Below are 16,467 nucleotides of genomic sequence, written 5' to 3' on the forward strand. Positions count from 1 at the left end.
TTTTGTAGTTGTCCCCTTGGATGGGAGAAGGCATGTCAAATAAGGCACAAACTAATGCAGTTATAGGTTTACTGGAGAAGAGGGGCCAGGTTTTGACACACACTCTAGGAACCCCTGGCAGACACAGAAGTAATTATTCTGGCTCTCTGTCAGTCCCCCGGTTGTCATGGCTGTGCTAGAGCATGACTGGAGTGCTCTCAATTCAAGTGACACCTGCAACAGCAATGGCCACTAGGTGGCTGATACAATGCAACACAATTTAGAGAGTCTTGAAACTACTCTAAGTTACACCCCCAGTATTCAGAGGATGGAAAGGGGGTGGAAAAACACCTCTGGCCCCCTCGTCCTTATATGAGGCATGCTGCTCTGGCTGATTTAACGTTATTAATACTATACTAGAGGACGTGCATGTTGTTTATACTTGTGGAGAAGTAATAGAGTTTACAGTCCAATGGGATTCAGCTATTAAAGAGTGTCAGGATTGCACACACTTTAAAATGTCAATAACTTTTATGGTAGTATTTAGGCAATAGAGTTCCTATGATCTCTCTCTCACGCACACTCACCCCTGAAATTTCATGCAACAGATAGCCGTAGTTATCACACATCGATGTAACTTTTGCTGCTGATGGTGGCTGGCCTTGGGAATGATACACATGAAGAAGTCAGAGTACTTGGGGTAAGCGGCCCATACATGTGCTTAAATAGATAGCTCCTGCTGTAACTGAGCAGCAGAATTAAAACTATGCTGTAATGTACAGTTTCTTCCAAGGTTGCCTTTTCCAGACAGGCCCAGAACAATAACATCACCTGAACTGTATCTCCTACAGGGCAGCCTAGTTAACTATGTCTTGTCACTTTTGCCTGGCCTCACTAACTGGTGTCATGCTGTGGCATTCTTTCTCATTGGTCTGATGAGTCACCAAAAGCTGGGAATCTTTTACTCTTTGCTCTTTTCTGTTCTTATAATTTTTTATATTGAACACACAGCTTTGGAATCTAAGGGTAATAACATGAAATATTTCAACTTCCTTAAACTTCTAAACACACTCTCCAAACTCAATATATTGAATTTAATGAATTTGTTCACTGTGCTTTGAACACTGGTAAAAAGCACAAATGCATTATTAAAAAGCAAAAGCAAACTCAAATCTCTACTTTCTCTTCTTTCTGTGCTAGGGGATAAGGCTGCAGAAGTCATGGTTTGTTCTGGGAGGATTTTCTTGCTTGAATTCTGGATGTCATCGGAGTATCTCTACCTGTCTTCCACTCTGCATGCTCCAGTTCTTTCACAAAGTAGCATGTAACCAGTAGAAAGGCCACAGTACAATGTTCGCGTGGAGTTTAGTTTATTGTAGTCAGGATATTTACTGTTTCAAATTCATTTCCAAAATGTCCATTACAAACAGCTGGAACAGCATGCAGAGATCTATAGCAGCAACTAAAACAATAATGACTTTAATAGCCCAACTTTTTTTTTTTTTTTTTCTAAAAAAGAGAATTTGTGTATATACTCAGTGGAGATTTAAAAAATACCAAGGATAAAAAGGGAACACAAAATGGTAAATGATAAACCAACCCTAATTCATATGGCATAGACAGACTCCAGACAACAGTTGCAGGAGTAGATCCCCAGAGCTGATTACTCAGAATGGAGAAGTCCTTCACCTGGTCTAATTTGACAGTGAACCACAAGATACAAGGAGACTCTGGAAGTGTTACTCATACTAACATAATGTGGGTGTCTGTCCCCTACAGTGGCTATTCCATATCTAGGGGTTTAGGGCTGCTACAGCCTTTGAACTAAGTTACATTGATTCTTAGGCTCAGGCAAGAGAGATTTTTAGAGCCCTGGGTTTTTTTGCAAATGCAGAATGACATGAAATGAAACCATAATCAATGTATAAAATGAAATAAAACAAAAAACTCACCCTGCAGTTGCAGCTGGTGTCCTGAAGGCCTGGGTTTGGCACCCTGCTCCATGACCTCATGAAGAGAGTCTCGGTACTGCTCAGGTTTGACCTGACTGCCCCTCCATCAGGAAAACGGGGCAGCCAGGCCAAATTTGAGTGAGTGGAGTTGCAGCTTGGTACATGGGATCACAGTACCACTCACTCAAATTTGGCTCGGCCTCTATTCTGTCATCATGATGGAGGGGTGGCTCAGCCAAACCTGAGCAGCACTGTGACCCCATGCACGAGGTTGCGACACCTGAAACAAGGAACTGGGCTTAGCACCTGTGGGACAGAAGCTGCCACTGTGCAGTGCGTACGAGGCAAGCTTGCTATCCAGGGCCATCAACCCCACACATACACCCTTCTTGTATGCTTAAAATGGATTAAACAAAATAACGTGAAAGTCCTGAAAAATAAAATAAAATATTATTTAAAACAATTAAAAATTTTTTTCCAGGGCTCTAGAGATTTGTGCTTCTAGATCCAGGGATCCGCATTCAATCTTCACAGATGATGATGACCCATCCAGGGGCATCACGTTACAGAAGGATACAAGGGAGAATAACAGTTTAACTAGCAACATTTAAGTCAACCAATCTTTTTAAATTCTATAAGTTTGCTTGCGATAACTTTGAAACTTTCTGGCTCCCATTGCTTTCTAGTAGCAAAGCCAATTCCTTTAGATCCATTTTGCATAATCAAAAGTCTCCTGGTTGATTGTTAACTATTCTTTTTAATTATATTTCACATACTTATTTTATTTTTAGTGATTTACTCTTCTCTGTAATTAGATGTAGGAATTTGAAAGCCATGCTAGGGATTTAATGCATATGTATTGAGGATGCCGCATCATAAAAGTTTCTGGGCAAAGGTGAATAAGAAAATAAAAGATCCTCATCTCTAATGTTTTGTCCCCGCTGGCCCTATGAATTTAATGATGCTTCTGATATCAGGGACTTGGCTGCAAAGGAAAATGCTTGATTGATAATTGAGCTAATGGCAGCAAAATGAGTCCGCCTGGGGCACTAGAAAGATAATTCTGCACCAAAAGAGGCGGAGTCGTTTGCATGCTTGCCTCTGATGGCTTCCTAAAAGAATAACACATTCAGAGTGAGGAACCACAGGGATGTTTCTGAGAACATCAGGAAGTCCTTTTGTTACAATTTATTATTATTATTTAGATTATTCTATCACCTAAAGTGCTGCTGCTTTCCAAAAACAGATGGAGGCACAGTCCCTCCCACGAAGAGTATACAGTCTAAAAAGACAAGGCAGATGCTCCCCATTAGAGTGTTTCTCTCCATTCCATTGATTTGTGTATATACTTGTTTGGATTGAGTTGAGCTTTCATAATATTACTAAATGGCTCTTGTTTGGTTGAATGAAACCCTTTTAAAGTGTGTGTGTGTGTGTGTGTGTATATATATATAAAATAATGTAATCTAGGGTGAAATGGTTGTTTTGGGGGATCAGTGGGGAACTGGGATGAGCGCAATGCGAGATGGAACTGCTGGAACACCTGAAGAAGGGTGGTGGAAGGAAGCGTTATGGTTAAGGATAAGCATTTGTCACAGATTCCATGACTTTCAGAGACCTCCGTGACATTTTGTCCTGCAGCTTCAGCCCTGGAGTGGCAGGGCTGGAGCTGTCAGCCAATAGGGGCCCTGGAGTGCCTTGGGCGGCAAGGGCCTGGAGCTGTCAGCTGCCCTGGCAGTGGATGCTGGAGTCTCCTCTCCTCCACCGTGGGCCTCAGGCTTCAGTCATTCCCCATCAGCCTCTCCCCTTTTTAGTAAAGGCTATTGTGGCATTTTATAAATTTTTATCCACTTCCCCCCAAGCTGAGCTTACAGTTAGGGTAAATTTGTAGGCCCAATTATTATAACTTTCCTTAGTGCACCTTCTCATAAGCAGCCATAATTGGGCCCTTAATTTTATTTGGGTAAAGATGATGATATATATTGCTTTAAATTAACTGAAGTTTGATTTGATTTGATTTACTGGTGGAGAGTATTCTGCTGGAGCATTGAGGGGGCTACCTTTTCAGGACAGTGGCTATCGTTTTGTTATATATTCGTACAGTGCCTAGCAAATGGAGCCCAGGCCTCTACTCACTACCATTATGCAAATAACTAATGCTATCTTAATCCATTAAATCACGTGCATCATTCATTCACTTATTTTTAAAAATGTTCAGTGAAATCTTTTATTGGGGGGAGGGAGAGAAGGCATGTGGAATTTCCTTTTTTTATGCAGTCCTACCTAATGGTTACACTTTATCTTTAGCAATCAGTATTGATAGTCTGGCACTAATCAGATAAATTGTCATTCTGCACACACAGATTAGAATTCAACCATCCTTTGCCACTCAATCACAATATATTTTACCAACCTGTTTTCAGAGTGCTCATTAACTATCTGTCTGTTCTCCAGCTTTCAACTGTGCTTGCCCCACACAACATCCACAACAAGAGAGTTTTTAATTGTTGGGGGTTTTTTTAGTTAAAACCAACCTCTTTCTGTTTTAGGGGCTTATGGTTCTAAATATTTTCACATAAACAGACTGAAACTTCCAGAAAAAATAGAATTAAAGGCTATATTTAAGGAAATATTAGTAGTCAGATGGTCAGATTACACGTAAATAAAGATCAAAGGATATATTTAACTAGAGATAAGCAGAGATGGCTAAATAGAGGTGTCTAGTAAGTGAAATTATAAAATAATGTACAGTGAAGGTGAGAAAGTAATTAAAATTAACTCAAGGGATTGAAAAATTACAATCATTTTCCCCTGTTTTTTTGCTCATATATGTTTGCTTCCTTATATTTGTCCTGTCGGGTACAATATTTTCCCACACAAGTTCAAGAAAGCCTTCTATCAAAATCCTATCTTGTTTGTTTGAGTTGACAAGTCTCTGAAATGGTACTCTCACTTTCATGTTGGTTTTCTTCATCCAGTTTTCCCTTTAACTTTGATTCTTCATTTTATTTCCCTCCAAAAACATTCTACTCCAGTCACCTTTTAGTGAATATTTTGCCAGGGAAATCAATGCAATTAAACAGTGTTTTGGAAATTGGAACACTTCTTTATTACAGAACCTTCTAGTAATATTGTCTAAAGCAAAGGCATTCATGTACTTCTTCAGGTCTCAGCATTTTCTACATGGGAAAAAGAATTACACAAAATAGTATTTGACCCACGCTACCTTCTGCTAAACTCTGAAGAACGTAAACAGGTGAGTTCAAAAGAGAATTGGTAATGTTTGCTATTTGTCTATCCAGTATCTTATTGGTGACACTTACCATTGTAATTGTATGCCTCCCAAATTAAAAAATAAACAGGAGTAACCTCCCTCTCTTCCTCTCTGGATTTATAATGTTAACTACAGTTAAGATTTAAAAAAAAATTGTGAATGAGATTGAGTCTAGGCGCTGTTCTTGTGAAAGTCCTGTCTCTTGTACTCACAAGTATCCATGTTGATCAACTCATAGAACATAGCTGTCACTGTTGGCCAAGATTGTAGAGACAGATAGATGGGCACTCATATAGCTAGGACCAATCCCCAAAATAGCTTTGAAAATCAGGGAGGGTGGACAATAGAGTGATGTTTCTACAGTGATTTGTGTTACTTTAGCAGATGGACTGATGCACTTTGTACCAGCTAAAACTTTCTCAGGGTGTTTGGCTTTATTCATTGAGATATGTTGCAGTACTCAGCCCTGGAGTTAATGGATGAATGGAATTGGGATGGATAGGTCTGTGTCTGATAGGATGAGCACAGTTTTCTAGCAAGCTGTGAATGGAAGTGGATTTTTTTTTTGTAATCATGGTTATTTGGGTATCCAAAAGGACTCCAAGGCTCAAACCAACCTAACAAACTGAGGGCAACTGCCCCCAGTAATAGGAATGTTATGAAGAAGGTCTGTTCTCCAAAATCTTCCATCTTATCATTACCTCAGTCACTCTGGGTTTAGCTCTCAAGCAGATGCTCATCATCCAAGAGCTTGGGGAAGCTGGGATATGGTCGTGTTAACTTTTGTCATACAAGAGATATAGAACTGGGTGTTGTCCTTGTATTGCTGATGCTTCCGCCAATATTTTCTCCATTGTTCCCCAAATGGCTTCATATAGTTATTGAATGGGATGATGAAAAGCACTAAACTTTGTGGGACTCTATAGGGAGGAACAGTTGCCTGCGATACAGAGTACATATGGAAAACTTAAAGAAACACATACAGTAATACTCTTTTGTCTTTAATATTAAAAATATATTAACATACCCTTTCCATGTAATCCCTTTCCAAATTTTATTTTTCCTTAAATGTTTGATTGTGAAAATATGAGAGAAACATTTAGAATGGGAGCTTAGTAACTGATCAAGGAGTCAGGATGACATAGCAAGAAGACTTTGTATTTCCTTCAGTGACTCAACAAGGGCACAATGTAGACCTTGCTCAATCAATCAGGTTTTATTGCTTCTTTCTTTCTATCAAGCGTATGCATGATACAATAAAAAACCATAATGAATACACATAATAAAAACATATCATACAGGCTTTAGCTTGAAGTTTTGCTGACATGGGCCTCATTTATGGGATATATTAAATACTCAAGGGAAATGATTATGAAAAGCAAGGACTTGGCATAACTATATAGAGAAGATCAAAGTCATGCTAATGCTGGTACTGAGACAGAAAATAATTCAAGCTTAAAATCAATGTAGAAGTGGAAAATAATTAGACGTCGTGTTAAAAAGCATGGAGAAGGTGAAGAGAGAGCGAGCCCTGGATTTTCTGAGCCAGCAGTCAAATGAACCAGTCTGGGAACTATTTTTAAATGTGCATATACTAAAAACTAATCCATGCACTTTTGAGGACCTTTACCTAAAATAGGTCATTGTAAGTAAAGATCAATCAAAATAGAGATTTCCAATTTTAGATGACTTGCTGGATAGAAATATTGAACTGTGAGCCAGGTGCCATGGGTCTAACATATTTTAGTAGGTGGTTTGAATACTGGAATTATAGACACTTAGATGTTGTGGCCTCCGACTGGAGGCAATTACACTTATTTAGCCATCATTCTCTTTTATTTCAAGTGACCTGAGCAGGAGGGTGGCCTTGGACAAGATTAGATGACCGACTTAATGAATCATCATATATTAGTTTCAATATGGCTAAAATTAGTAAGAAACATTATTTCCCCTATCATCAGATGCATGGAAAATTTTGCCTTGTCTGACGCTGACTCCAGGGCCTTATTTCAGGTTAAACTATCAGAGTGTGGGGGAGAAAAATCATCTCTGCTGTAAATCTGTAAGTTTTTGGCATTAGGTAGATGCATGCCCATGCAGTTTTGGAGTTATCTGAATTAATCCATGTTGTGGAGACTCTATGATGAGTTTGTGAAGAACACATACAAATTAAATAAAGGAATCAGTGTCCACGTGATGGCTTTTTATACAATAAATAATTGATGCGGCCTCCTTCATTTGGTCTCAGACGAAGAGGAAGCTTGAAAAGTGTAGGTTAATTTTGCCCACAACCAGAAAGGGCAGGAACCCATTTTAGCTGCAGGTGTCTGAAAGACCAGGGTCTCTTGACTTGATCTTTTGCTAGTGTTTGTTTGATCGTGATGTGAACTCTGGTTTTTATGTTTTTGTGTAGCTTCTTGGTGCTGTCTGAGGAATGGAATGATCTTTTATGGAATGCTACATGTTTTGTCTGTTTACTTATCAGTATTTCCCAAGGGGTTCCTACCACTCAGTGGAAAGACTGCATCATACATTAGAGTATGGGGAAACCTATGGCAAGAAATAGTGATGTGCGAAGGAGATATTGTATTAGATAATGAGCGATCTATTAATTTTGATTTATTAAGATCACCAAGTGTCAATTTAGACACTCCTTTTCTGTAACACTAACAAAGAGGTTGTTTAAAAATTCCATTATTCATTGGAATTCTCTGTTGATAGAGGAGAGATTGAACACTCTATTGTATTTTTTCCCTTATACAGTTGAGATTTGGACAAGAATAATTACTGTGTAAGCAGTATGATTGGAGTGCCTTCCACTGGAACCCCAAGAGGCAAACTATATATTCTTTGACAAGCTCTCTCATATGTTAGTACTTCTAGAAAACAATTATGATTGCTAGCCCAGCACTTCTGCAGTTGATAGAACTAAATGATAATGGCTTTGCCAATATTGAAGGTGAAAGCATGGTGGTAACACTAGCAAAGGCAACATCAACTGGTTTTATGTATTTCATTTGTTCCTATCATGCACTTATTTAGCCAAAATGTAAGAACACTTACAATCAATTCATCTGCATTTTTGGCTTGAGTGTTCTGGTCCCTCTTTCTTATACCACTTTTGCGTGTACACTTTACCAGATCTATTTCTTCCCTTAACTGTGCATCGGATAAGAATCCATGTTACTACATACCAGTTTCATTTCAGTTTCATAGAGTAGACCGAATGATTTTTCACTTTATCTTTCATGAAATGTAGATTTGCACAGATGCATCATTCATGAGTGAATGGAAACTCCTTAGTACCCAGACTAGGTTTGTGTACTTTTTACAGTGCAAACAAGAAATTGGCAGATAAAGAGAAATGAGAGTGTTTTGATAAACAGCTCCTTTTGTTCCACCATTTCAGTGTTAAACAAGTGTAAATATTTGTAAGCAAAATATTTAATTTTTATTGTGCCTACACAGCTCTTTCTTTTTCAAGCACAATTCACAGAGATATTTAGGTGCCTAAAGATGCAGATGGGCATCTTGAGGGATTTTTAAAATAATCTAGGTGCCTGCATCCCACTGATCTCACATAGGCATTATTGACTTCATATACATGTGTACAGTGCATCAAGCTGAGCTGAAGGATCATTCAATCTTTCTTTATGTAACTTCCAGAAATTGCTATCTGAGCACCTTAGACAGTTTTCTGGTCCACAGTCAGGAATTCAAGCAATTCAGGGAAAATGCGTACTTCAAACCAAATAAATACAATGTGAATCTTATGAATATTTAGCTGTGAGCATGACGAGTGATCTACACCTATGACAAGAAGTTCTGATTAAGGTTGCACTTTGTGTTTGGATGTAGACACTAACTGCCTAAATTGGCACCTCCAACCCATTATGCAGATAAAGCATTGCAGTTGTGAAAATCTGTAACCCTTAGATCAAGCAGGTACACCCCAATGTGTTTGTTAATAAATACTTCTATATTTGTCTCCCTTTAAAAAAAAGATATTTGAGCAGTTTGTCAAGACCAGAATAAGAGACGAGTACAAGGAAAAGAAAAATAAATTATTGCAAGCCAAAGAAGAATTTAAAAAACTTCTGGAGGAATCCAAACTGTCACCAAGGTATGGAGCTACTTTGTGAAACAATTAATACTTATTGTCTCTTATTAATGAAAACAAAAAATAGTAACATTAGGTTATGATTGTTATTCTTGGCGTCCAGTAAAATTTCAATGTCAATTTTTGTAGAGAAAAATTACATTGCAAATTGAGTCCTGTGGGTGGGATAAAGTCATTGGCTTAGCCTTGTTTTACTGTTGCCCTAAACACTAAGGTTATCTTATGCTTTCTTTCTCAATAATACTTTGTAGTACCTTGTGACATCACTGGGAAGAAGTGTATACTACAAGAGGAGGACTAGCTTAGTGGTTTAAGCATTGGCCTGCTAAATCCAGGGTTGTGAGTTCAATCCTTGAGGGGACCACTTAGGAATCTGGGGCAAAATCAGTACTTGGGCTTGTTAGTGAAGGCAGGGGGCTGGACTTGATGACCTTTCAGGGTCCCTTCCAGTTCTAAGAAAGAGGTGTGTGTATATATGAAAGTGTCTTTAATGTAAAATCACTAAGCATTTTCCATTTGTCTGGTTTTTGACAAAAAAGAAATTACATTTGCTAAAGAAGTTATCATTAATGCTGTGCCTGTGCATCTCAATGAGATTTTAAGTTGCTATTGCTTGTTTCTTCAAAGCCTTTTCAAGTAATAGGGTCAAGAACTATATATAAGAAATGAAATTCTTATGATACTCCTTTTTCATTGTAAATCATGTAGATAAATAAAGAAAAAAATATTTTTTGACTTTGGGTAAATCATTAGAAATAAAGAAGAAATTACAGTTCTGTTACTAAAAATTGAAGACAATTACATGGCACTGTGTGCTCACATAAAAAAAAGAAGTAAACCTTTTTTCAAATTGTATTGAAGTAATAAGTAAAAATATCTCTTTGACAAAGGGACTAAGAATACTCCAGGCTAATGTGACAGCTAATAATTGCTCAAGCAGTTGTGTTTTAGTTGGAAGAACAAAACCACTCTGGGTGTAATTGTAATATTCATGGCCTACAGGAGTATATAGGATTTTACACTTTCTCAGGTTGCCCTATTCATCTGTGACACCCAAACTGCAGTAATAATCTCACCCTTTAAATTATCCTTGATCAGTCTCTAGTATTATCAAATAGAGAACGGATAATTTCCAAGATGAACATACAAATCTGTGTACTATCAACAGCACACAGTTAGTGAACAACCATCATTGCCAACATTCATATGGGAGTGAATAGTAACTAAAATAAAGAAGGAGGCAGCAAGCTAGCCCCAACGTTGACAAAATAAACCAATTAGAGTGTAAAGCAACCAAGTATTGTCACAATAGACACAGAGGAGCCCATAGCAAACCAATCTCCATTATTCCCAAAATTCATTCTAGAGATGATCCTAAACCATCTCTAGATATAACCCCCCTTGTACTTTCTGGATCCAAATGTCACAACTCCACACACACGCGCGCAAACACACACACACATTCTATGTTTATAAATTTTCGATAATATCCAAGTGCTGCATGGATGCATTAAGACAAAACTCTGGATCTTATTCCAACTAAACTTTTGTGACATTTAGATCTTTTATTTTGTTTAATACCAGTTATCTGAAGATCTCAAAGCACTTCACAAAGGAGTGTATCACAATCCGAATTGTACAAATTAAGAGATTGAGGCACAGAGAGGATAAATAACTTTGTGCAAGGTCACACAGCAAGTTAATGGCAGAATTAGATAGATCCCAGTATTGCTTTTTCAGTTTGGGCCCATCTCCAGTTCACATCACATTCTGTATACCAGCTCCTACATATTATAATTACTTTTCTCCAATATTCTGTTACCTCTGTAGTTTTCCAGGACTTATCAAAATAATTTGAGTGTAACTTAAAATAAACAACAACAACAAAAGGGGAATATCAAGTTAGACATCCAGGAAAAGAAAATAACATATTAATGACCTTTGAGTGAGTCAGAATGCCAATGTTTTATTATATTCTATAACTAATTAACATATTTCCTGACTTTGCTATTGGCGATTTCTGAGCAGAAACTTACTGACACATCGTATGACTTTGTTCAGCAAAATGTCTATTTATCCAGGTGCTTACCATGCTCAACACCATAATATCCAAGTTAAATATAATCCAGGAGCTTTGTTCTCATATATAGCAATCACATTTGAAAATACTGGGCCTGATCATGTCGTCCTTAGGCAAATTTCCTGTGTCTTATTAGAAGAGATCAAACTACAGTTCTTTCTTCAGGTATCATATACCATGTGTTGCTGACAAATATTTTTTGCTATTAGTTAGACATCGTAGTATTTTCTGTTATGATGCTGAATAAAAATGGAAAACCTGAGGATAAGCCTCTCTAAAAATATCATTCAGCAACAAAGAGTATTACCTAGCTAGAGTAGTAAATAAAAAACATATTTTAGCAACCACAATGTCCATGATTCTATATCACCAGGGTAAAAAAATCAATAAATATACAGTATGTAAATATGGGAATAATGATTAGTGCAGACAACTCAAGCTAGTCATGGAGCAAAGCTGATTTTGACCTTGGTGTTGCCTCTTCTCTCACCTTCTTGACAAATAGTTTCAGGTAGAACAATCTTGGTACTTTTAAGAGCAGTATGAAAAGTAAGATGTAAAACTAAGGACTAAATAATCTGATAATATATTCAAAAGTGCAAAGCTTTAAATGATGCCTTGCTCATGTATGACTTTTTTCTGCAGAACAACATTTAAAGAGTTTGCAGAGAAATATGGCAGAGATCAGCGGTTTCGACTTGTTCAGAAGAAAAAAGACCAAGAGCATTTTTTCAACCAGTTCATTCTTATTCTTAAAAAGAGGGACAAAGAAAACAGAATAAGGCTACGGAAAATGAGATAAGAATTCTTGAAATCTGCAATAAACACACAAGCTAATACTGTGACTGCCATAGAAAGTGAAATGAAGAAACAGCATTTTTTGTCTTTTTCTGATTCAAGTTCCAACAGTTTAAAGAAGAACCAGATATCCCTGAGAAATATCTTTTCATACTGAGGTTCAGTGAACACAAGTTAAATTTGTTCAGGTTCCTCTGCAGGAACCTGTAGGATATTTAGTTCTCAGAGAATTAATGTTTCATATTGAAGCTCTCTTTTGTACAACATTCATAGTTTGATGCATTTCTAATTGCCATGATATGTCAATCTCTTAATTGTTTTAATTATGCAAATTACTTGTAATATACACAAATTATAAATTCAATGCAGATTTGTAATTAAGCAGAAAACAGATGTCATCCATTACAATTTCAAGATATGTTCATCATTTAAGGGAATTATCTAAATCTATTTTTTGGCAACTTTATGCATTAACATAAATTGTTTAGAAGTACAGTGGTATTGAGGAATTCATCACTCAATGTTCATACGTCTATGTCTAGTTTTCTGAGTAGTAGTAATAGGGTATTAATTGTTAATCATAGTGACGAGTGTGTAAATCTTGGCATAAGTTTCATAGAAAAACTTATAACTTTCAAATATGGCTTTGGAATTACTTTGAATGGTGCTTTCAGGCACACAGATTACAGCAACACTTCCCCATCAAAGTTACTATAAAGAAGCTATCTTATAAAATTACCATATTAATATTTGAGTTATTTTTATTGTAAGTGAAGATTTTGCATGAGCATTTTCTCATCATCTTTGTATAAACAAATATTTTAACTTTTTTAATTAATAAATATTTTAAGCCAATTCATTTTTATTTTTTAGTCTCTAGCATTAGAATTCAGACAGTAATTGGTTTGAGAGCTACTATATGTATGAGGAACACATTGCTGTTGCCCTTGATTTTTATGTAAATTTTTACTAATGTCAACTGGAGTTATGAGAGCATTGAGGACCAAATAGATCCCACAATAACAATAAATTATATAAAGCATCTAGTGTAAATCAGTATAGTTCCACTGAAGTCAATAGAGCTAGCCCAATTTATACCAGCTGAGGAGTAAACTGTTCTATGTCTTCTTTCCATATTCCATGCAGTTTCTGAGCTTATTTTTGTTAAGATCTAATGTAAATACTTTAGAGTCGGTCTGGATGCTTTTCAGATTTTCTGTTTTCTGTTTGAAATTTGCCATTTCTTCCAAGTAAAGTTGTTTTCCATAGGTATTTCTCATGTATTTCTTACAATTTAAGAAAATAAAATCTACTTATTAAATTTAAATAATTACTCCCAAAGAATTCAAAATGAAGAATGGGCTTAAATTGCAGCAAGGGAGGTTTTTAGGTTGGGCATTTGGGAAAATTCCCCAACAGTCAGGGTAGTTAAGTACAGGAACAAATTGCCAAGGGAAGTTATGGAATCTCCGTCACTGGAGGTTTTTAAAAACACCTGTCAGAAATGGTCTAGTTATTACTTAGTCTCGCCTTGAGTGCAGAGGGCTGGACTAGATAATTTATTGAGGCACCTTCCAGTCTACTACTTTTATGATTCTATGAACCATTAAAATGAAGTGTGTATTGTATAGCACTCCAAGTGGCCAACTTGTAAACCAAAAATGTTAATGTCCTGCTGTTCTGCTGCTTCTTTTGGGTATATATATTTTTTCATCTTTGTTCATTATTTAAACTCTCTTCCAATTTGATTTAAGTAATATATCTGATGAATCACATGAAATGGAGCAACATAACAACATAGAGAGGACCTAATTTTACATCCATTGAATGGCAAAATTCCCATTTATTTCATAGAAAGCAGGATCAGGTCCCATAATTCATATTGGCAATGGTGTGAAACCATGTTGTTCTATTAGTATCAATATATTACATAGATGCTGTCATTTTATGTAATGCAAATAACTGATTTTTCAATTTGGTGGCCAAACTGAAAAATTGGGGAAAAAATTGTTTTCGCTTGAACTAAATATCAAAACATTTTGTTTGAGGGTTTGTAATTTCTTTAAATGTTTGAATGAAATTCTGAAATATGTCTTTCTGAACAAAAAAGGTGGAACATTTCCAAAAGGCAGAAATGAGCTGTCAACATTTTTTTTAAATTGACAATTTGCCATAATCAACCCAAATTTATGAATTGTTTCAATCAAATATGTCTTTTTTTCATGGAAAAAATGGTTCACACAAAAAATTTCAGCCAGTTCTAATTTTTATGTGCATTTTGTATTCATTAAAGTGCCAGACTGATACTTCAGGATGAAGTGAGCTAGAGTTTAGAAGGACAGAGGGAATCTTTTGTGTGATTCATCACAGATATACCAACTATAATAAATGGCCAATGTGCCTACACATGCAGCTTGGAAGTTTCATGACACCCCACACTCTACAAGCTTTGCTTTGATGGTTATCTGGATGTCACTACCAGAATTCACTGATGTGTTTCTAGCTATGGGTAGCTCAGAGATATGTATGAAGTATCTTGCTTAGACAGGTGCAGTTCACTTACTGTAAATATGGTGTGACTGGTGAGTGCAGACCACTAAAAGTGCATGGGTCTTTCAAAAGAAGGAAGTTCTTCCAGGTTAAATGAATGGAAGACTTGTTAAATTCATGAAGTCTTACTCCAGTGAGAGAAGACCACTCAATTTCCAGTGATTTGTCCTGCGTTGCTTTAAGTTTTAAATATATTTGTCTCTCTAAATCAGAAGAAAGGCTAGTCACCTTTATATCTAAGTAAAATAATTTCTTGGGTTTTTTTTTATTTAATCCCTTGCATTGTTGGAAACCATTAATACAATACCATTGTTATAACTAGTGCATGAGACTTGTCTGATTCTCTTAGTGTAGCAGAGTGAAATGCAAAAAGTAAGCACCCTAAATGGTGATATGTAACTTCAATTTTAATAATACTTTCAACAATAATAATCTAAAGGCCAAATTCTGCTCTGTTCTGCCATTCTAAATCTAGAGAAACTTCACTAAAATCAGTGCAGATGGTCCATATTTAATTGAGTAGAATGTGTCATATTACAACAGAATTTAGCATATTAGATAGTAGTAGTAACACATGTAATATGAGGTATTTACCTTGACAGTTCCCTTCAAGATTATACATGCTGACATGCTCTTATCCAAAATCATATATTGCTGCTTATCTTCTGTCACCTTGCCATGATGCTCCTAAACCTAATCTGAATTTATTTTAAAAAAAATCACAAATAATGACATCTGCTCTCCCTTATATCTTGCTCCCATAGACAAAAGTTCAAAAAACATAAAATGACTTTGTCAGTTGAGTCTGTCATATTTCTTTTTATGCTTTCCTACACAAACAAACTTCAAAAGATTTACCAGTGTCAGAATTCTCCTCAAGAAATGGGCAAAGACAACATTCAACATTTCATCTCCTTCGAGAGCACAAAATGAAACAGAGCTAAGTAATGAACATATATTAGGAGACTACTGGAAAACATCAATTGTGTGTGTGTGTGTGTGTGTATATATCTATATCTATCTATCTATCTATCTATCTATCTATTTATCTACCGGTATATAGATAGATAGATAGATATACACACATACAAAGACTGTAATGAAAATAAGATACAAACTGATGGACAGTGGGATGCTATATTTATTCTCCACCTTATTTTTTTGTATGGCTTAAAACTAGCAATGTTAGATGTCCAAGTCCAGATTGGCAATCCAATTGATTACTTTAAGTGATACAGAGTGGAAGTCAGACATACTGCTGGGATATGATCATTTGGGACATTGATTGATGAGGTTTTCCATAGTTAGAAGTCTATTTCTGCAGTCACAGATAGGATTGTATCCATCTCCATTTATGAAGAAGGTAGGTGCTTCTGCCATGTGAGGTGTGGATGCTGTTCAAGGTGGACCATATTTCCCATGGGAATGAAAAGCCACTGGATTGTTTGGTCTTTAATGAGGTATTAGTTGGAGATATTGGTGTCTTTTCATCTTGCTTTCCATTGATCTTTCGGGGGAAAAACCAAGTCTTCAAGCTCTTATGCTACAAGTCAAAGATTTTCTGAATTTGATTCATAATCTTGGTGTATTATTTAGGTCTTCATATTTTGGAAGAGCATCTATTAGAAATAGTTTATTCCCCTGATTACAAATGAGTGTTCAGGCATGTTTGCTCATCTGTCTTTGAATCCGGACTTCCCTTTTGAACAGTTAG

At 36.4% G+C, this 16,467-nt stretch overlaps 1 protein-coding gene across 1 annotated transcript in view; it reads left to right on the forward strand.

The window, feature by feature from the left end:
* Nucleotides 1-13,448, forward strand: part of TCERG1L (transcription elongation regulator 1 like) — a 207,924-nt gene extending 194,476 nt beyond the window's left edge. Inside the window, exons 11-13 of the mRNA XM_045025211.1 lie at nt 5,098-5,187; nt 9,210-9,328; nt 12,051-13,448. Coding sequence (XP_044881146.1) covers nt 5,098-5,187; nt 9,210-9,328; nt 12,051-12,207 — 366 coding nt within the window. The 3' untranslated portion in view covers nt 12,208-13,448. The remainder of the gene's footprint in view (nt 1-5,097; nt 5,188-9,209; nt 9,329-12,050) is intronic.
* The last annotated feature ends 3,019 nt before the right edge of the window (nt 13,449-16,467 follow it).

This window comes from Mauremys mutica, chromosome 7, assembly GCF_020497125.1.
Source record: "Mauremys mutica isolate MM-2020 ecotype Southern chromosome 7, ASM2049712v1, whole genome shotgun sequence".
In the NCBI taxonomy this organism is placed as follows: domain Eukaryota; kingdom Metazoa; phylum Chordata; order Testudines; family Geoemydidae; genus Mauremys; species Mauremys mutica.